This window comes from Megalobrama amblycephala, linkage group LG19 (genome assembly GCF_018812025.1).
Source record: "Megalobrama amblycephala isolate DHTTF-2021 linkage group LG19, ASM1881202v1, whole genome shotgun sequence".
Classification (NCBI taxonomy): domain Eukaryota; kingdom Metazoa; phylum Chordata; class Actinopteri; order Cypriniformes; family Xenocyprididae; genus Megalobrama; species Megalobrama amblycephala.
Window position 1 is genome coordinate 24,990,185 of NC_063062.1, and position 23,062 is coordinate 25,013,246.

Sequence of the window (23,062 nt, forward strand, 5' to 3'; positions counted from 1 at the left end):
GCATTACGCTCACATCCCAGGAACCAATCGTCCAAAGGAGAGCTCTCGGGGCAGGGTGGAGGAGTCCATTCAAGCCTGATGCTTGGGTCACCCGGGTAAGCGCAGCTGCCAACTCGCCGTTACAACCAAGAGTAGAAGCCCAGGCAAGTCATCCATCTCGGAAAGCATAAGCCCACCCTCCAATGCTGCTATTGACAACTCATCATGCTCACAAGCCCTGAATGAGAAAGTAAGTTCGCCCTCAGGTGAACCCCCTAACTTATCCAGAAACTCAACTGGGGGAAGCAAGCATGTGGAGGAACAAGAGGCCTGTGAGGATTCCCTGGTGGAGGCTCTTTAATTGTAACCCCAAGATCGCCCTCAGTGCCCACCGCAGAGGTCTCGTACCCAGAGGTAGAAGGACCTGGACAGGAAGCTGCTGAGGTGACTCTCAGCCTTTTGAAAAAGTCACAACTGCAGCAATCCCATGGCCATGCTCTCACAGTGAAAGCATGAACCATCCACAAATACTGTCTCAGTGTGAGCAAAGCCCTGGATTCAAGATAGTGATTGTGGCCATCAGAGGGAGAGAGAAATTGGCCACACCCAAAAGGATACAGACAGAACAGCAGGTCTTTAAAAAGACGCGATCCCCGTGTAGCTTTTTCAGATGAATTTGCTCCCTCTGGAAAGAAAAAGCCTCTCTCAGACTGCCACTGAAGCACCCAGGGGAACTCCTCGCATTTGTCTGTTCACCCGAGAGACAGACCTCTGAAATGTGCTTTTGATTCAGCACATAATGTATACATAGTACTCTACTATCAGTATCAAATACCAGAGGCCAGAGGCCTTAGGCCTTAGGCCGTGTGTTCACCAAAGCGTTTCAGCTAGGCGCCCTGCTTAAAATGCCCGTCTGTGAGCGCTTGAGAGCGCTTCTGCAGCACAGCGTTTTTTTCCGTTTAGACGCTTTGTTGCTATGATACGGAATATCCGCATCACTGTTACTTATAACTGATTTTGCAGGTAATTTGTTTCAGACTAAAAATGTTGACACAATGTGGAATTACTTGCTATGTATGTTCGGAGAGCAGCAATATTAATTTCTCATCCATTTTGTTTCTGTTTGTTGATGTCGCTGTACAGCAAGAATGTGACAGTTGGTCGGAGTTGTATTTGTCCCGCCCCTCCTCCACTCTGATTGGACAGCTGGCTAAAAAGTGACAGTGATGAGCATAGCGTTTTACTCAAATTTGAACATTCTTCAACTCGAGGCGACCAGTAAAAACGCTGAGCTCTCAGCGCTGGAGCGTGAAAAAGACGCTCAGCGCCTCGTTACGTCCCTGGCGTTTAAAAAACGCAGCGTTCCCATTGAAAACAATTGAAAAAGTACGCTAGCAGCTGGAAAAAATGCCTTGGTGGACACACGGCCTTAGGGGCCGTTCACACAGAACGCGTTTTTCTATTCCAATGCGCTACTTTCCCATTGTTTTTCTATGTAAACACGCGCTTGACGGATGTGCATGACCGTTACGCTCGCGTCTCGCGTCTTTTGCAGCGCCTCACACATTTTAAACCAGGCATACTAACATGCACTATAATGTTTGTTAGTGTGACAAAGGAACTTAAATTTATTAAGTTGGCTCCACAAAAATTATTTGTTTAAATGAACTTATTTCATTCTTATTGTACCAACCTAAACAATGGAAAAGTTTTCCTTAGATTAAGTTTTATTAATCATTATGTGCAATGTATAGATTAAAACAAATAAGAGACTGGTGTCAGTACTGACATAACTTAGATGTCCAGATGCTTCAAAGTATTTTATTCCTGCGTTGTAATCCAAATCTTCGGGGTCTGTGTGATACTTTGTGTGAGGAACTGTTGTAGAGTGAGATTTAAAAATGAACTGTTGATTGTGATTATTTATAACCTGTAGGGGGCAGTCAAATGCAGTTCAACTTAGCTTAAAAAAAACAGCAAAGAAGAACCTGTTGTTTGTGCATGTGGAGTCCACCTGTGATGCAGTTGATTGTACTGCTTGCTGTTGAACTCAGTAAATGATCGATCTTTAATTCTCAGGCCCTGTTTACACCTGGTGTTTTGGTCGATTGGATCACAAGTAGACAAGGGAGACACATTCCCGTTTACACTTGGTGTTGTAATCCATCTCTTTTGTCCATTTTCAACCACTTATGTCCTGATTTCTTCGATAAGAGGGATAATCAGGAATGATAAATCCTCAAGAAGCTTTACGACAAATTTTATGGCAGTGATATCAAATGCTCATTGATGCTGTCTTTTGGGCGATGTGCATTTGAATGAGAAATGTGCACCTTCACAGAGTGAATCAGGATAAGATTTTTAGTGACTAACAACTTAAATTTTGCACTATACCTCACACAAAGCTACTGTATACAACCAGAGAGGAAAGCGGATGATACACTTTTTGACACTTCTGAAAGAAAAAAAAAAAATATTATGATGACTCTTGTCTGCCTGTTTTGTTTCATTTATAGACTGTGCATGTGTGTGTGTGTGTGTGTGTGTGTGTGTGTGTGTGTGTTTCAATTTAATTTAATGTAGTTTATTGGCATGGTTGTGTTTACATACAATATTACCAAAACATTTAACAAAAAGAATAATGGCAATGGCAATAATGGCAATTCTGTTTTGGGACTGGGCTAGATAAGGTTCAGTTGTGGCTCAGTTTTGGGGTTTCTGGTTTACTTAAGGCTGAAAATCATACCAGTAATCAAACCTATTCTGTCCCATTGCAGGGCTACTTATGGGTTATTAATTTGCTCAGAGTCGGATCACTTATGGCCCATGTCTTTAATCCAGATCTGGTCCACTCCAGGGCATACCACAAAAAATGTGTGAGGGAAAGGGGGATCTGTGGAACGGAGCTGGACCAGATCAAATTTGTTATGTGGGATACAACTTTATAGTACAGTAAAGTAACTTTGAAAACATAAAAAATATTTCCCGATTAGAAGCTGGGTGCTGCTGTCATTGAACTAATTTGTAAAGGTACACAAACTACATAAGCTACAGTATAGCATTACTATCAAAACACATCAAAATCGAATCATACCATGCACCTACCTGTCCATAAGAAATACTGCAACCATGGCATCACCTTTCAGACCAGTTGACTCCAGAAGTTTCTCCAGCATGGAAAAGCAACACCAATGCTAATTCTGGTTTTAGCTCTTTTCTGATCCAGATGTTTTTTGTTTTTTTCATAATTTTTCTAAGAAAAATTGTTTTTCTTTTCATAGATCCTTTGCCAGTGCTGCTTGTTGCCGGTTCAGAAGGAAAGTTAGGTTGTTGCTGTTTGATGACGACATCTGTGTGAACAGGCAGCAGTGGTATGCAAACACACATTGACCGCCAGTGAACACATGCTATCATTTCGTTTGGACCGAATGCAATGATTGAACGTTTTGAATGCAATGATTGAACGATTGAATATTTTCTGGTCCTACGCCTTCCACAGATGATATACTGTATTACCTCTCTATATATTTCATATTTCAACGTTTCACTCAATATCACACATTTCAGTCTGTGAAAAGCCCAACTAGTAAAATCTGTACATATTAACCCCTTCAGACCTGAATTATGTTCCACTGAGAAAAAAAAAAAGTTGTGCAAACTCATTTTTTTATTTGATTTTTTCATGTCCACTACAATGGACATCAGGGCTTAAGAAACAAACAAAAAGTCATATTTAACCATACAGTTCTAATGAGCTAGAGTTCCAAAACAATATGTGAACTATAGCATTGAAGATAGCACTTACTGTATCAAAGAGCACTGCAATAAGAATGTAGAGAAAATGTAAGACGATAAGATGAATTCTCAAAAAACTCGTTTTGTTGTTTGCCATGGGTGAATGAATGGGAATATGTGCGTATATGTCTGTATGTGTTTGTGGGTGTGTTTGTGTGTACATGCTGGTTTTGATAAATATATGAGTGTGTGCATATAGCATCTGGGCATCATTGTGTGTGTGTGTGTGTGCGTGTGTGTGTGATTTTGTTTGTGTGTGTTGTTGTGTATGCACTCACATTTGCTGTTTCTGTTTTTCACTTAAACTAATGAAAAACTGAATGACAGTTTATGATCACAACATAGAAGACATAAAATCAGAAGAAAAAAAAAATCCTATGTTCTTCAGCTCTGAAAGATCTTCAAATTAACTTTTAATATTATCACTTGATATTATTAAGATTATAGTAGGTGCAAGTTGATGATGCTACCATGAACACATAAAAGATAAAAAAAGAGCTCCTCCTCCTACTCCTGTTTAGTTGGTCTAGTCATGCCTGTCTTTTGGGATGCCTGAAGCTCAATCAGATTAAGTTATGGGTCATATTTGCATTGTGATTGGTAGATCATGAACCAATCAGTGACCATGCAGTACTTATATTATAAAAAAAGGGCGCAGCCTGAATCGGTGCATATTTAACGATGCCCCAAAATAGACAGTTAAAAAAATGAATAAAAAAAAAAATATATATATGGGTTATTTTGAGCTGAAACTTCACAGACACATTCAGGGGACACCTTAGACTTATATTACATCTTTTAAAAAGACGTTCTACGGCACCTTTAAACATTGCATCACAACGTGTCATCAATACTGCAGGATGCATTTACATATTGCTCAATTTCACATTTCCAAATTTACTGTTATGCACATTACCTGTAACTCTTTAAAACAAACAGTACTACACATTTCATTTAAACTGTAAATTTTAAACATTCTTGTGAATCAAAATTTATCATAGACTTAGTATGTTTCAAGGGTCCGAAAGTCCATCTTTTGCCCTGGTTAAACTATACTCCATTCAGGTATGCATGGAAGTGTGAAGCATAAGACATTGGGTTTAAAAGCTCACCACACAGAAGCCAAAAGAGTTTGAAAACGTCGTGATGGGAACCCTCTGCGCATTGCGTCGTGAAGCACTTCTGTATCCAACCAATGATGAGACGAGACGTCAGAGGCGGGTGACGTCACGGATCAGGAAGCTATAAAGCACACCTAGAACAAAGAACGCTAGCTTCTGGAATATGTCTGAAGTAAGCGCTCATAGGTATGCCGGGGGTACGGCAACGTGACGTAGCATCTCGTTCCTTTGTTCAGGGAACCAGGGTTACACAAGTAACCCGAGACGTTCCCTTTCATGGGAACTATCGACGCTACGTCGAAACGACGTGATGGGAATGCTATCCCAACTAGGCCGTACAGCCAAATACATGTCTGTTATCTTGTTGACAGTACTGCTGAACCTGGAGTGGAGTTAATATCTAGATTGTAAAATCTAATAAAAGTGTGCTGGGATGACCATCCAGCTGCATCACAAATATCCGACATGGGAACTCCTGACACCAGGGCCTTAGAGACCGCCATACTCCTTGTAGAATGAGCCCGGACCACCAAAGGACATGGTTGTCCGGCTGCTTTGTACGCAAGAGAGATGGCCTCGACCACCCACTTGCTCATCCTCTGCTTAGATGCTGGGCCCCCTTTCTTAGGGGACCCATAACATACAAACAATTGGTCTGTCTTACGCCACAGGGCAGCTCTGTGAACATAAGCATCTAGGGCCTGGACAGGGCAAAGCAGATTAAGTTTTTCCTGATCCGCACTCCTAAATGGAGGAGGACAAAAGGCCAAAAAGTACAATAGGACCCGGAACATTAGTGGGGACCTTGGGCACATAGCCCGGTCTAATGTGTAGGAATGCCTTCACCATTCCCGGTGCAAATTCCAAACATGATGGCGAAACTGATAACGCCTGCAGGTCTCCAATTCTTTTAAGAGACGAGATTGCCAATAAAAATATGGTCTTGAGTGTAAGGAACTTCGCAGAAACTTGTTCTAGTGGTTCGAAAGGTGCCTCAGCTAACCCTACTAACACTACAGCCAAATCCCAGGCTGGAGTCCTAGTACGTACCACAGGTCTCAGTCTTAGAGTACTACGGAGGAAGCGTATTACTAAGGGGTCTCGAACCACCGAGGAACCCCCTAAAGGAGCATGAAATGCAGAAATAGCTGCAACATAAACCTTTAGTGTTGAGTGAGTTAACCCTTCCGAGAATTTTTCTTGGAGGAACTGAAGCACCAAATTTATAGGTGCGTGGACAGGGTCCGTTCCGTGTTGATTACACCAAGCAACGAACAACTTCCATTTATATAGATATAACTTCCTCGTGGAGGGAGCTCTGGAGTTCAACCTCGGTTGAGAGACCAGAGTCTATGAACCTGGCCCCCTCAGAGGCCAGGCCCACAGTTTCCATAATTCTGGGCGAGGATGGAGTATCGTACCGCCCGCTTGTGACAGGAGATCCTGTCTGAGTAGAAGCTCCATCGGGGAGCCGTCTAGTAGAGATATTAGGTTCGCAAACCAAAACCTTGTCGGCCAGTATGGGGCCACCAGTATTAGACTGACCCCTTCCTGGCGGATTTCCCCTGTCTCGACAGGGCGTCTGCCCCCACATTCTGATTCCCTGGAATATATGCCGCTCTGAGCGAGAGGAATTTCTCCTGGGACCACAGGAGGATCTGACGTGCCAAGTAGTATAGTTGGCGAGACCGTAGACCCCCCTGGTGGTTGATATAAGCGACCACCGTCGTGTTGTCCGTGTGGACCAACACGTGATGGTCCCTCAGGTCTGGGAGTAAGTATTTTAATGCAAGAAATACCGCCATAATTTCAAGCCGATTTATGTGCCAGGAACGCTGATGGTCCTCCCAGAGACCCTGAGCCGAGCGACCACTCATGATCGCCCCCCAGCCCGTGAGGGAAGCATCTGTCGTAAGCATTATGCGACGACGAGAAGTCCCCAACACAGGACCTTGGGACAAGAACCAAGGCTTCCTCCACACGGCCAGAGCTCGAATGCATCTCCGCGAGACTTTGATCGTGTGGAGAGGGTTTCTCCTCAGAGAAAACCCCTTTGTCTTGAGCCACCACTGTAAGGGTCTCATGTGCAGCAGGCCAAAAGGTATCACGTTGGACGTAGCTGCCATCAGACCCAACAGTCTCTGAAATTGTTTCACAGTGAGTGACTGGCCTAACTTTACCCCATTCACGGCTCCGAGAATGGAATTCACACGAGCAGGTAACAGATAAGCCCGCATCGTGGTGGAATCCCAAACTACGCCTAGATAGTTGGTAATTTGACTCTGAACCAATGCACTTTTCTTTGCGTTGAGCCTCAGCCCAAGCTTTTTCATGTGTGACAGAACAACATCTCGATGCTGAGCTGCCAGCTGCTCCATTTGAGCCAATATCAACCAATCGTCGATGTAATTCAGTACGCAGATGCCCTGGAGTCTCAGCGGAGCCAGAGCTGCATCCACGCACTTCGTGAAAGTGCGGGGTGATAGGGATAGGCCAAATGGAAGAACCCTGTATTGGTAAGCTTCGCCCCTGAAAGCAAACCTGAGGAACTTCCTGTGAGAAGGATGGATAGTTTCAAGTATGCGTCCTTCAGATCTATCGCCACAAACCAGTCCTCGGACCTGATCTGTGGGACAATCTGTCTGAGTGTAAGCATTTTGAACTTTAGTTTTTGTACAGAACGATTTAGCACTCGTAAATCGATTATGGGACGCAACCCTCCATCCTTCTTTGGAACGATAAAGTAACGGCTGTAAAACCCTGACAGCTTGCTGGGAGGAGGAACCCTTTCTATAGCTCCTTTTTGCAAAAGTGTCATAACTTCTTGTTCCATAACCAGAGACTGCTCTGGGGTTACCACTGTGGGAAGAACCCTGTTGAACCTGGGCGGTTGAAAACCGAACTGTATTCTGTAACCCTGTTCTATAATAAGCAGCACCCATTTCGAAATATTCGGGAGAAGTTTCCATTCTTCCATAAATTCTACTAAGGGAACCAGTCTCTCGAGACTGGCCTCTGGTGTTTTTTGAGCACTCGGCTCGTTGGTCTGGACCGGCGCACCGGTAGACAAACGAATCAAGTGACCGACCCTCCTCGGAGGATCGGTGGGAACCGCTGCGCCCTGTTGCACGCTGAGTGGCAGGGTTGGCAGAACGGCCCCTTGAGGGCACCGAAGAGGCGCTGACACTTGGTGTTTTAATATCAGGACCTCTCCGGAGGGGACTGCCCTCTGAAACCCTGGACGACTGGCGTCAGAATTTCTTTGAGGCCTTCAGAGCGATAATAACGGTCCTCAGATCCGTTCTACCTCTGGAAGGCCTCGCCTGCGTTGACCGCCCCGGTCCCCAAGCTCTCTGCGGGGGAGCATGGGTGGCCACGCTGGCTTTTTGTTGCTCTTTACGAGCAGAGGAGCTGGCTACCGCCCAGCAGTCTCGGGGGGATTAATGCGGCGGGGAAGGAATCTCTGGAAGGCCGCTGACTGTTTACGTGTCTCCTGGAACCTGTCGACGACTGATGACATAGCATCACCGAACAGGCCCGCAGGAGACAGCGGCGTATTCAGGAGGACATTTTTATCTTTATCCTTGATATCAGATAGATTCAGCCACAGATGCCTCTCCGTGGCCACCAGGGCTGCCATAGAGCGGCCGATTGACTTGGCCGTCTCCTAGGTGGCCCGGAGAGCAAGATCTGTGGCTTTACAGATTTCCTGCACCGTTTCAAATGTCGCTTCCCCGCTCTCATCGATCTCCCCCAGCAGGTCAGCTTGGTAGGCTTGTAATATTGACATGGTATGTAAACAAGCCGCTGCCTGACCTGCCGCCGAATAAGCCTTGCCCACCAAGCCCGATGTTGTTCTTAGGGGCTTAGTGGGCAGTGTCGGGGTCTTGAGGGATGATGCTGACTCAGGCGAGAGATAGCTCGCAAGCGTCTCCTCTACCTGAGGCATCGCCCCATAGCCGTAGTGTTTCAGCCCCATAATATTACTATATGTGGATGTTTGGGGGCTGAAAACACGATATTACACTGGACGATTCCTCGGTGTGGAGATCGTGAAAAAACGGCAGACCCCGACACTGTGGTAGTGACCTAGCTGGGAGAAAGCGCTCATCGAGTTTGCTTCTTGGTCTTGTGTCGCTTTTCTCCATGGGCCAGTCGATCTTGAGCTTATCGACCGCCCGCGTCACTACCTCCAGCAGCTCCTCATATGCTGGTGATGAGGATGGCGGTTCCTCATCACCAGGGTCGACGCTTACTACATCAACCTCCTCGGAGGAAGATACATTAAGCGCCAGTGCCTCTCTCCGGGGGAAAGAAACCGCAGAGCGTGCTTCCACCGCCAGAGGAGAGACACTGGGTCTGGCAGGTAAGGGAAGAGATAAGGCAGAGCCCGTCTCAACCCCCTCCACCAGATCCATCTGTGAACCCCATGAGTGCAGCCTTCGCTGTGCCTCAGCAACAGCGGGACCAGACCCACGGGGAACACGGGCCGCGGCACTCTCCTCAAAGAGTGCCCGCCGCGATCTCAGGACTCTTAGCGTGAGCCGTTCACAGTGGACACAGACAGCTCCCTCGAGAGCTGCCTGTGCGTGTTCGGCTCCCAAGCAGATAACGCACATCTCGTGTGTGTCCCCACCCGAGATGAATCTAGTGCAGGGATGCACACACTTTCTGAAAATCTGCTTATCCTGAGCTGTGTCTTTTTGTTTCTCCACCATTGTTGTTTTCTACACTGATATATATGTATATAGTGATGTGCTTTAACTGAATCTTGTCCTCAGACGAAGATATCAGCAACGTAGTAGACAAACAACACCAAATAAGACACACAAGATACAGATAGCGCTTACTGAAGACAACAGAAGCTAGCGTTCTTTGTTCTAGGTGTCCTTAATAGCTTCCTGGTCCGTGACGTCACCCGCCTCTGACGTCTCGTCTCATCATTGGTTGGATACAGAAGTGCTTCACGACGCAATGCACAGAGGGTTCCCATCACGTCGTTTCGACGTAGCGTCGATAGTTCCCATGAAAGGGAACCAAGGTGTTTGTTTGCATCTTATGAATATCCATTCACATGATCTTCAATCAAGGATGCATCCTGACCATTGACTGCAAACTCCTGTTGGAGACAAATTAAAAATTAGTACAACCTCAAATTCACAATTACATTTTTTAACATTCCATTGTTGTAACCACAATAGAAATTAAAATCAAGGCTGATTCACATCAAGGACAATAACTACAACCATAACATTTTTAATTCTCACTTTCATTCTTAGACAATAGTGATAACTGTACCATAACTGTAACAATAATGACACAAGAGGAACAATATCACTGGAATCACTTTTGGGGGAACTTTTTTCCAACTGATGAACACAAACATTGGAAGCCAATCAAAAATAAAGAGCTCAAGCATTTAAAGGCAGATGATTTAGCTTAAGAGAACATTATCTTCCCTTTCCTGCAAATGCTAAAATAGTTATTACAAAGGGTGGTGGGTGGATGTTGGTCAGGACAGTTTGTAGCAACACAGTGTTGAAGGGTTAGTTCACCCAAAAAGTTCACCCAAAGTCTTGTTGTTCCAAAACCATAAGACTTTCGTTCATCTTTATATATTTGAAAATATTTTTAATCAAATCTAAGCAAATTCTGTCCCTCCATAGACCGCTACAGAATTACTACTCGATCGTAAATCTATTCCATATGAATTGTGCGGTTTCATTTACTGAAGTTTTACTGAAGAGACTTTATTTAGGCTTTTAATTACATAAACATTGATCAGCAAACATAAACAAGTTCAACCGAACCTGCTTGACGTGCGAGAACAAACATCTTGCTGAAGCTTAAGCCCAAAGTATACTTCGTCCACGAGCAGCCCAAATATCGAGACCGCACGGACAGTGCGTGTGCAACAGCAAGCAGGACAGAAGAGTCCACTATATGGCGATACGCACAGTACTGAGCACAATATGCAGACATCGATGTCTGGTAAGAGTATAGAAAAATTGTACTGCGCATGTGTCGAACTCAGTCATCTGCACGCATTCCGTGGTTGAGTATAATTTGAAAGATGCGCAGACAGGACTGTCTGGGCATGGAAAGTTAAGTATACCCGGGCCTTTAAACTTGATGTGTAACACACGAGAATGAACCTCATTGGTTCTGGCACGTCAAACAAACATGCTTGAGCTTCCGTTTAACACAACTGATGTGTGTGTTGATGAGTGTTTATATGTGAATAAAAGCCTAAATTAAAATCTATGCATCATATAAAGTGATCGAGTCTCTTCAGAAAATTTGGACTAAACTGCTAGATTTATATTGATTCATTTTACAATCTCTTTATGAACATTTTAAAGCATCAAAGTGGTAGTTGCCTAGCTGTCAATGGAGGAACAGAAATCACTCAGATTAAAAATATCGCAACATGACTGAGTAATTAATGACATAATTTTCATTTTTGGGTGAACTAACCCTTTAAAGGTGCCCTAGAATTAAAAATTGAATTTATATTGGCATAGTTAAATAACAAGAGTTCAGTACATGGAAATGACATACAGTGAGTCTCAATCTCCATTGTTTCCTCCTTCTTATATAAATCCCATTTGTTTAAAAGACCTCAGAAGAACAGGCAAATCTCAACATAACACCGACTGTTACGTAACAGTCGGGGTGTACTCTCCCAATATTTGCATATGCCAGCTCATGTTCAAAGCATTAGATAAGGGCAGGACATCTGGATGTGCACAGCTGAATCATTAGACTAGGTAAGCAAGCAAGAACAATAGCGAAAAATGGCAGATGGAGCAATAATAACTGACATGATCCATGATAACATGATATTTTTAGTGATATTTGTAAATTGTCTTTCTAAATGTTTCGTTAGCATGTTGCTAATGTACTGTTAAATGTGGTTAAAGTTACCATTGTTTCTTATTGTATTCACGGAGACAAGAGCCGTCATTATTTTCATTATTAAACACTTGCAGTCTGTATAATTCATAAACACAACTTCATTCTTTATAAATCTCTCCAACAGTGTAGCATTAGCCATTAGTCATGGAGCATAGCCTCAAACTCATTCAGAATCAAATGTAAACATCCAAATAAATACAATACTCACATAATCCGACGCATACATGCAGTATGCATGACGAACACTTTGTAAAGATCCATTTTGAGGGTTATATTAGCAGAATAAACTTTGTTTATGCTCTGTTTAAGGCAAGCGCGAGCTCAGGGGGTGGGGAGCGTGAGCATTTAAAGGGGCTGCAACATGAATCGGCACATTTCTAATTATGCCCCAAAATAGGCAGTTAAAAAAATTAATTAAAAAAAATCTATGGGGTATTTTGAGCTGAAACTTAACAGACACATTCAGGGGACACCTTAGACTTATATTACATCTTTTAAAAAATGTTCGATGGCACCTTTAAACTTTAAATATACACACCTATGACAGGCTCCTGGAGTTTCTTCAGACAGCCTCACTATCCTTGCTCTTTCTGACCTCATCTTCAAGAATGATCAAATGGTAAACCTTTCTGTTCATTAGAACTTATGAGATGTCCTCTATATACTGGTCTGGACTTTTCACATAATATACATTCTGTACAAGTAACTTACACATCTTCCACATCCTTATGGAAAGGGTATCTTAGAGGATAAAAGGAAAGGATCCCTGAAAGTTGAATTAAAACAGTTGGCCCCAAGAAACTCCTGAGATGTAAAACAAAATACTTAATTTACTTTTATTACTATTATTATTTATTATTATTATAAAGCACCATAAATACTTTACACATTATGGAATATAACTGACTTACATTGTAACCTAGAAGGATTTCTGACATGTTTCTTGATCGAGTCTGGTCTGAAGATCTCTGTGAAATGGGGAATGTCAACAGCAGGCAGTGATATTGTTAAAATAGAATTTAGTGACAGTATATATAAAAATTCACTACAATTTTATGTAAAGCATTCATAACACACTTTTAAGTAATGAATTTATAAAACACTTGCACTTTACCACTGTATATTTGACTACACTTAAAATCAATTTAAGTGTTAGTAGCCTACTAATTAGTGCATTTATATTAAGTGTACTCAAGTCCCACAGTTGGGAAGTTGTACTTATAACTAGTACATTAGTAACATATTTTTAATAAAATCAATTTAATTTAAATTTAGGATTACTATATAAATGTCTACTAAAATTGAACTAATTTTTAAAGCATTCAACGCATAAATACACTAATAAAACTCCTTTGTATTTTTTTATCCCTAACCCTAACCCTACTGAAGTAGAATTATACTTTTAATTAGTGTATTTATAGTGTATAACTTTTATTTAGCACAAAAAATAAGAATGTACTACAAATGTACTTGTTTTAGTGCATTCAAGTATACTTTTTTTCACCTGGGATCAGATGCAGACAACATAAGCTTCTCAGAAGAAGAAATCGCAGTGAGCTTCAATATCCAAAACGAGGACCTCTAAATTGGCAGAAAGAGCAAAAGATAAGGTTCTCTCTCCCATCTCAAGCGCTGCTTCCGCCAACTCAACATGCGATCCCCATGACCAAAGCCACAGGGTGCAGCGGCTTGACTCTCATCCCTCCAGAAGACAACCCAGCAGGATCAGAGCATGCAAATGCTGAACTTCTCTCATTGCAGACAGTCAGCTCCCTCGAGGACTGACTGTGTGCTATCTTTCCGTCCCATATAATGAAGTGGGGGTATGGAATCACACATCTCCTATACTGAGTTCCTTCCATTAAAGACTAACTCCTATTCTTTAATTCACAAACACACACTTTACAATTGTTTTCCACACACACGGTCAACATACATGAGGCTCCTGAAGACAATGAAGCTGATGATGAGCATTTCAGGCATCTATTTATGGTCTTGGTGATGTGCAGTGCTGCGTCATCACGCTGTACAGTCAGCCAATTGAATTGCTGTGTGTATTGACGTGCTTCAGACACCGGTACACATGGAAGTGTTCCCATAGCGTCAAAACCATGATGTAGCTTTTTTCTTTTTCTCTCAGATGACACACAACTGTTTTGTTAATAACATATAAAGCGATCACTTACAGGGAGAGCAACAAAGGACCCAAGACCAAGCCTTGTGGCACATCAAATGTGTTATTTAGATGCATTTGTACTGTTTTTGGGATTATATGATTATATGGGATTATATAATAAAACCTTTTGCACAAATAATCAGAAAATGAATTAGGCACTTTGATACTATTTCCTTTTATTGTAAAGGGGAAATATTCAAAAAGTCTGAATCATGTCAGAGGACCAACAAGGAAGAGAGACAACTACAAAACATCAATGCAAGACTTTGGTAAGAATAATTTCTTATAAAAAACCCAAAGCAAATCAAAATCCAACAAATTAACATATTTCAGTTAAATGGTATCTACATGTCTTACAGTGGGGAACAAAATAATAACAGATCAGTGGGTCCTAGACAGCATTCATTTTCAAACATGAGACATAGAAAATCCTGGAATGGCTGGTTATATGTGCTTTAGTTCAGGAAAATTACACACCAAAAATTAATCACAGGAGACAACAGTTCCATTACTTAATTGAACTGGCTTAAGGCCATTATCATTACTCAAGAATAGTATATTTTCTCACAACAATTTTACAGTAATCTTGCAAAAGTAAGTACAGCTGGGTTGTATACATGGAAATACTTCTGGGCAGAGATCATGTTAAAATCAAACATATTACCAGTCTAGGTCTTGATTTACAAAAGGGAAACTATACAGGCAAATTGGCAAATTGACTGGGTCTTTATATATATATATATATATATATATATATATATAATAACTGCAGATGCTACCTGTACTATACATCCTATAGGCTTAATGAATTGTGAATTAAGTCTTAATTTTCTTAATTGAAATTATTATTATAATTATTATTATTTTAATCTCAGTGGTCTTTCTTTCTTTCATAGTGCACAAATGTTTATGCTGCAAGGGATTTGGCTGTGAAAAATAAAGATCTGTTTCCAACAACTTAACAATAGTTATGTGAATGTTAATATTTTTCTACTTTTTGTTTGAAAGTAATAATTAGTGTTGCAATGTTTCCCCAAAATATTAAGACAGTGAAAACATACTTAACCTGTATGAATGTTATTGCATTAGACAAAATATATAAAACTATGAACTATTTATTTTAAACATTGTACAAGCACACTTTTCAACATGTCTGATATGATTTAAAAGATTAAACAATAGAGGTAATGGTCAAAATAAATACATTATTTTTTATTTGCACACCTTGTCAAATGTTAGAGGAGCATTTATTTATTTATTGTCTGTTTGTTTGTATATTGGAACAAGTTAAAGTGATGAACTACACTTGTACTTTGCTAGGACACTTGTGTGATACCAGCTGAAAAAAAGTCAATTTAAAAAGAAGTCCAAACTGAAGTAAGCTCTAAAAGTAGGTCTAACATCATTTGTTTGCGGGTGCCATTTGGTTTGATAATATATCTTCCAGTGCAATAAAAAAATCATACATTTTAAGTGAGACTAAGTCTCAAAATTCGTTTTGGGCCACTGTATATTGAGAAGCTAAGTGGAGTAAAAAGTTAAAATAATAGTTTTTAAAGGTGTCAAAACTAAAAGAATAGCAGTCTTTAGATGCAAGTAAACAATTATGCAAGAAATTGTGTATCAAAGTGATCTTGTGATCTCATCTCATCTCATGTATTTTATGAATAGTGTGGTTCTACCATTTACTTGCATTTGAATAGACAAAAAAGTACAACACTGACAACATCTAAAATGTAAATTATTTATGTATGAACAACTTCATAGACACACATTATGAATACTTATATGAATACTTATTTATAAATATTCAAATTGTGGAAAAAATCTTTTGATTTTGTATTTATGATCAATGAGACTATGTTTTAAAATGCGTTTAACACTGTTGACTCATTTACCTCATTTGAAATTATAACATTTAATTCTGTTCTGTGTGACTTCTGGTGCCTACTTGATTCAAAGGATTACATATTGTTAAACAAGGCTACTTTTTAAAACCTTAAAATAAATAAATAATTCTGTAATCATTTAACCATTACTTGTCATGTTATTTTGTTTGCTGTAGGACAGAAAATATTTTTTCTCACCATGCTGTGATTCAAAAAACAGAGATGAATGAATGCAACACATCATTATTGGACTGCTCTTGTCTTGCCTTTAGACATTTTAGCAATAAATAAATTGTAATTGGTGATTACACTTCTGTCTGTTACATTATTCTTTATACTGAATATATTTTTAAGAAATGGTTAGGTTGTGTTTAGAGGTAGGAGTGAGATTAGTGATTAGCATTAAATATCTATATAATGGTATATTGAAACTAAACTTGTCACTTGTCATTATACATTTTTCTACCTGTTATGTATACTCTCTATAAAATTATGTTTAGGTTTGGTGGTATAGATCTAAAATCCACAAAATGGTAAAAATTTAGCTATACATATATTTATGACATAAATATTTGGTTCAACTTTTGTAAATATTTGACATCTATAGCTGTAAATACATAACAGTGTTTTTACATTTTTAAGATTTTGTCAATAGTTCCATATTGTAAGTTTCAGTATCTATCCAAATGTTTGCTTGCATCTAAATGCAGCTCTTCTTATCACTTTGATTGCAGGGTGAATGTGAACATGTGTGCTTGTCAATTTTTCGTAATAGCTGAGGGGGGAAAAACATATATATATATATATATATATATATATATATATATATATATATATACACACAGTTGTGCTCAAAATTGAAACTGCCTTTGAACCACTGACTCATGTGACTGTGATTTTAAAGTCATTTCTTTTTGAAGTATTATATTTCCTGTATATGTGTGTGTGTGTGTGCGTGTGTGTGTGTGTGTGTGTGTGTGTGTGTGTGTGTGTGTGTGTGTGTGTGTGTGTGTGTGTGTGTTCGTTTAGATCACAGAGTTTAAAATAAGAAATTTGTTTTAAATTTCATTTCAGAACATGTTAATGCCATGGTCCTGCTTATAAAAAAATTAATCTTCAAAACCATTTCAAAGCTCCTAACAGGACTGTTAAATATTAATGCATATTAATACATCTGAATTGTACAGTACATTGCAACTCTGAGCACCCTCCCTTGTTGGTTTCTTGTCCATTTACAGGCTAGACAAGGCCTGGATCACTATAAATTCTAGAAAACAAAAGTAAAAATAATAGACTACCTGTTGCAGCTTTCCAACCCCAAACAGAGTGCATTAAATTACTGCAAGACATTGTATCACAGTCCGTTCATAATCTAGATTGGGTCCCATCCCACAAGCCCATTCAGTACAGGCCTAGCAGGGGTGGACATTGCAGGCCCGTATCTCCTTTCGGTCTTTACAACTATTTAACTGCACATTTTTGAATCTCTTCTTGGCCGTCATTAGCCGTTCCTGGATTCCTCCACCACATAGCTTGGTACAGTCAGTCCATCCAGACCACGACTTCATTTTGCATCCTTTTGGATGAAATTTAGACAAGATACAGCTGCTGTTAGTGACAGTAAGATCAGTTAATCATCTGAAATTCTGTTTAGTGGCAATGTCTGTACTGATAATGTCATGATGTTATGAATTAGTAAAGTAGAAAGTGGTAATGTTATGATACTCATCTATCTAATCTTATCTAATCTAATCAACCTTGGCCATATGAATCACCGCAGTGTTCTTTTGCCTGGATTTTAAAGATTTTAAAGGCACTTTCATTTATGAACTCACAGAGATGAGGATTATTTTTCAAAAAAACTCAGTTTGTGTTCCATTGAAGAAAGTCATATTTGAAACGGCATGAGAGTGAGTAAATGATGAGAGAATTTTCAGATTTCAATGGAGTATCCCTTTAACAGAGATGACGATGCATGTTCACCTGCGAGCTCATCTGCGCTCTCTTCCCGTCCCTGTTTGTTCCTCCTCTTCTTACGGTCTTCTTTGCGTCTCTTCCTCTCATCACTGTTTAAGCCTCCTTGATTACACTTCTTGATCTTGCATGCTTTTCTCTGTATGGTCTCAGGGCATGGATCTCCTCCAAACTGAGGCTCCAGAGTGATCATGCGTGTGCGGATCAAGTGACCCTTCCCACAGGACTTACTGCACTCTGACCACTCAGACCACGCTGACATCACACAGTCCATCGCTAGAGAGAGAAAGACATTAAAAGAGACAATATTCAAGCACAAGGAGAACATTGAATTATTTTAAAGAGGCTGTTTATCATGCTTATTTATTTATTTACTTATTTTTGTATATTTTGTTTAATAGTCACTGCTGTTCACACACACACACACACATTGATTAAATAGACATTTCTGTATTTAATAAAAAACATTTGTATACTGACTAAGTTTATGTCCTACGAAATGTGTAACCTTAATTACAAATAACATGAAAGTTTGCATTCTTTAAAGTCTTAAAACTAAACCTGTCAACACACTTATGGACATGTTGTGAGTCTCTAAAATACATAAAAAGGTTTCACAAGAGGTACTAATATGATTCAGGAATTTAATTTATTAAAAAGAATCTCAAAGATCTCATTATCTCAAAAAGATACAGCATTAAAATATAATATTTATGTTTTGGATCTGTTTGGATTATGTTTCTAAAGGGTTCTTCACTCAAACAATTTAGAATTAAGAACAACAGCATGGTTGGGGGTGTCATATTACATTTATACAACAGTTCTATAAACAAGAAGTTGACTGTGTCAACTCAAGAATCTTCAGCCCTGTTTCTGGAGACACACCCTCAATCCCAATTTGCATATTATCTATCCTAAACAGTATCAGAGATTAGAATTAGTGTGTCCCAAACCATAGCATGTTGAAATGAGTATCCTACAGATACTTGGATGGTCTGCTTTTTTGGGGTGAATTTTCAATGTGTAGTGTTTCAGATAAAGACACTGAAGAGATCATCAAGTGACCAAGAACAGAAAGTAGTTTGAGTGAATAATAAACAGTATCTAACCTGAAAGAAAATATTTATTTAATGTTACCCATATTATAATTAGTCTGCAACAACATTGTGAACTTTTATAAAGATCCAAATAGCAAAATAGTTCCAAAATAGTTTAGTTCCAGCCCTGCTCCTCTAATTATCAAGTGATACTGAAGGTTGTGATTAGGTGGTTCAGGTGTGTTTGATTTTGGTTGGAGCTAAACTCTGCAGGACAGTAACCTTCAAGAAGCAGGTGGCATTGTTGCCACAGCTGGCCAGAATAGACCCGTAGGCCTACATATATATATATATATATATATATATATATATATATATATATATATATATATATATATATATATATATATATATATATATATACATACATACATACATACATACATACATATCAGGGGCGTTTCCTCTGAGGAGGCAAGGGAGGCAGTGCCTCTTAAAAAAAAAAAAACTGGATGAGAAAATAATCAATATTACAAAAATAATGTTGTTAAAAATACAATTGAGTGGAAAACCAAATCCTGATGGGTAGAGGTCATTTTTATTTACAGGTTGTAAACTTAAAACAGAACATCAAATTAATATGGTCCTTTGTGTTAAGTATTTCAAAGTATTCCAAAGTATTTAGATTAAGTTACTAAACTTGAGTAATGCAACAAAATACGTTACTGATTACTTTTTAAAGCATGTATTTTGTAATCTGTAGTGAAATACATTCTAAAAGTAACCTTCCCAATCCTGACTGCATCACATACAGGAATGCTACTGTAATGGAAATCACAACATGGGCTCAGGAATACTTCCAGAAAACATTGTCGGTGAACACAATCCACCGTGCCATTCACCGTTGCTGGCTAAAACTCTATAGGTCAAAAAAGAAGCCATATCTAAACATGATCCAGAAGTGCAGGTGTTTTCTCTGGGCCAAGGCTCATTTAAAATGGACTGTGGCAAAGTGGAAAACTGTTCTGTGGTCAGACAAATCAAAATTTGAAGTTCTTTTTGGAAAACTGGGACGCCATGTCATCCGGACTAAAGAGGACAAGGACAACCTAAGTTATTATCAACGCTGATGGTATGGAGTTGCATGAGTGCCTGTGGCATGGGCAGCTTACACATCTGGAAAGGCACCATCAATGCTGAAAGGTATATCCAAGTTCTAGAACAATATATGCTCCCATCCAGACGTCGTCTCTTTCAGGGAAGACCTTGCATTTTCCAACATGACAATGCCAGACCACATACTGCATCAATTACAACATCATGGCTGTGTAGAAGAAGGATCCGGGTACTGAAATGGCCAGCCTGCAGTCCAGATCTTTCACCCATAGAAAACATTTGGCGCAGCATAAAGAGGAAGATGCGACAAAGAAGACCTAAGACAGCTGAGCAACTAGAAGCCTGTATTAGACAAGAATGGGACAACATCCTATTCCTAAACTTGAGCAACTTGTCTCCTTAGTCCAAAGACGTTTGCAGACTGTTATAAAAAGAAGAGGGGATGCCACACAGTGGTAAACATGGCCTTTTTTGAGATGTGTTGATGCTATGAAATTTAAAATCAACTTATTTTTCCCTTAAAATTATACGTTTTCTCAGTTTAAACATTTGATATGTCATCTATGTTGTATTCTGAATACAATATATAAATAAGAAACTTCCACATCATTGCATTCTGTTTTTATTCACTATTTGTATAGTGTCCCAACGTTTTTGGAATCGGACGGGTTTGTGTATATATATATATATATATATATATATATATATATATATATATATATATATATATATATATAGAGAGAGAGAGAGAGAGAGAGAGAGAGAGACATGAAAATGCACTATCCAAACATGTGTGTGTGTATGTGTGTGTGTGTGTCTTTGATAGAGTGATAAAGAATATGTCTAGCTCACGACACTCTGGCAGCATGCATTTCTCCATCTGTTCCAGCTCCTCACTGCATTCTCCCAACTCTGCAGGTGATTTGAGTATGCGTTGACGTGTCCGTGTGCCTTTACCACATGTCACACTGCAATCACTCCAGTCAGACCACGGGGACAGTAAACACGGGATAGTATCTATACACACAAAAACACAGCATCATAACACTGAGGACTGTAGGCATGTGGGCTTGTATTCTGTATAAATATGACAATGTGGGTATGTATTTGTGAGAATATGTTAATGTAGGCATGTATTCTGTGTGAATATGCTAATGTTGGCATACATGTGAATATGTGTGGGAATATTGCAATGTGAATGTTTATATGTTATGTCTGTTAATACATTAATATATGTGTGAATATTTTTGTGGGTTATGTATTTTAATATGTACATGTGTTCACTTCTTTTGTGTGAATATGTAGGTATGCATGTGCATATTTAATTGTGGACATGGTATGTATGGTATGTATGTATATGAATACATTAATTCATGTCCACATAAACATTCACAGACAGGCATGGAAATCTGTGAATGTGTGTGAATATCTTAAACTTGGCGTACATGGATGTGCATATATTCATGTAGGCATGCATGTGAGCATTTGCACTTACGGCATTCTGGCATCATACACTTCTCTGCTTCCACCACCTCAGCCCCACAAATGGAACCATCAGACGGGGGCATTTTCACCATCCGTTCCCTTCTTTTCATGCCAAGCCCACAGGTGGCACTGCATATATCCCATTCACCCCATTCAGTAACCAGGCAACTGCTTGGAGCTATACCAGTAGAAACATATACAGTATATATCATTGGGGTGGAGAATGTGTCAGTGGGAGAAGAACTTTTATCAACCCCTTTTTGCTCGGAAACTACTTTTGGTTTATTATTAAAATATACTGTAAGGGATTTGCTGGTTAGTTTCAGACAGTTAGGCGCAAAAAAATGCTATATCATTATACAGGTAAAACTAAGGTTTCATTAAGGTTATTATTGTAGGTGTTTTACCAAAGACTATTTTTTGGGGATTTTTTTTTTTTTCTCTGTTGATAGCAGAGGGTTTTCATAAAGGGATGGCCTTTATGGCCAGTATCATGGTCGTTATGACTCAGAATGGCTAAAAATTTTAGCACATCGAAAAATCAAAGACAACAACATATGGGTCAGTATTCGGTGGTTGTATGGACCAGCTATGCAACAAGCAAATTTATAAGATTATCATAGGAAAACTCCTTTCAGGCACAGTTTATTAGACTTCATTAGATTGGTTGTAGTGCATTGTTTTATGAAGTTTTGAAATATTTACAGGACCTTTGAGAATTATATGTAAACTAAACATCTGCGATGTGTAAAACATTTCAATGAATCTGACCTTGTGTGTCCACAAATAAATAATACTCACAGCATTCCTCATTGACTGTGCATGGCTCTGTCTCTTCAGTGGGAAGGGTGCAAGGAAAGCCATCGTCAGGAAACTGTTTTACATAGCGCTCCCTAGAGCGCACACCTGCGCCACATGTCACACTGCATGGTGACCATGTGATCCATTCTGACATCATGCATGTGGAAGCATCTGTAAAAGTCAAGGTTCACTTTGTTATTCATACCCTTATTCAAACAAAAAAAATTCCATATTCAACCACCAGCCCTGCTAGAAAATCTAGATAAATTTAGCTTGAATTGTTTTGGAACATGGTAGCTGGTTTCTAGCTGGTCCAAGCTTGTTTAGGCAAATCTGGGGCCTGACAAATCTGGTAGAACATCTTGGTCAGGAGCCTTACTAGAACAACCACATCATACTAGCTTAAGGTGGGCAAAAATATTTTTTGAATATGTTAGTTGATTTTTTGATGGTCCTTGATTGTCCTTTTGATTGAATGATTTGAAACGATTTGGACCTTCAAACCGTTGAACTCTGTTGAAATCCACTATATCCACTATCCTGGAATGGTTTCCTCAAAAACCTTAATTTCTTTAAAACTGAAGAAAGAAAGAGTTAAGTTCTGAAGTGAAGTAATCATTTAAGGTGCGAATAACGGGAGTTTAATGTATCTTCATGAATATGTTCACTGCCCTCCAAAAGTTTGGAAACACCCCTGGCAAAGTGTGGTTTTGGACGATATCAGCATAAATCCTTATCATTTTTTTGGTGCAAATACATTACAGTAACTTC

At 39.5% G+C, this 23,062-nt stretch overlaps 1 protein-coding gene across 1 annotated transcript in view; it reads right to left on the reverse strand.

Annotated features, from left to right (window-relative positions):
• Positions 1–14,148: 14,148 nt before the first annotated feature.
• Positions 14,149–23,062, reverse strand: part of spon1a (spondin 1a) — a 232,422-nt gene continuing 223,508 nt past the window's right edge. The window contains exons 12-16 of the mRNA XM_048169100.1: positions 22,292–22,462; positions 21,501–21,668; positions 20,858–21,022; positions 17,862–18,128; positions 14,149–17,454 (exon numbers count right to left, since the gene is read on the reverse strand). Of these exons, the coding sequence (XP_048025057.1) occupies positions 17,291–17,454; positions 17,862–18,128; positions 20,858–21,022; positions 21,501–21,668; positions 22,292–22,462 (935 nt within the window). The 3' untranslated portion in view covers positions 14,149–17,290. The remainder of the gene's footprint in view (positions 17,455–17,861; positions 18,129–20,857; positions 21,023–21,500; positions 21,669–22,291; positions 22,463–23,062) is intronic.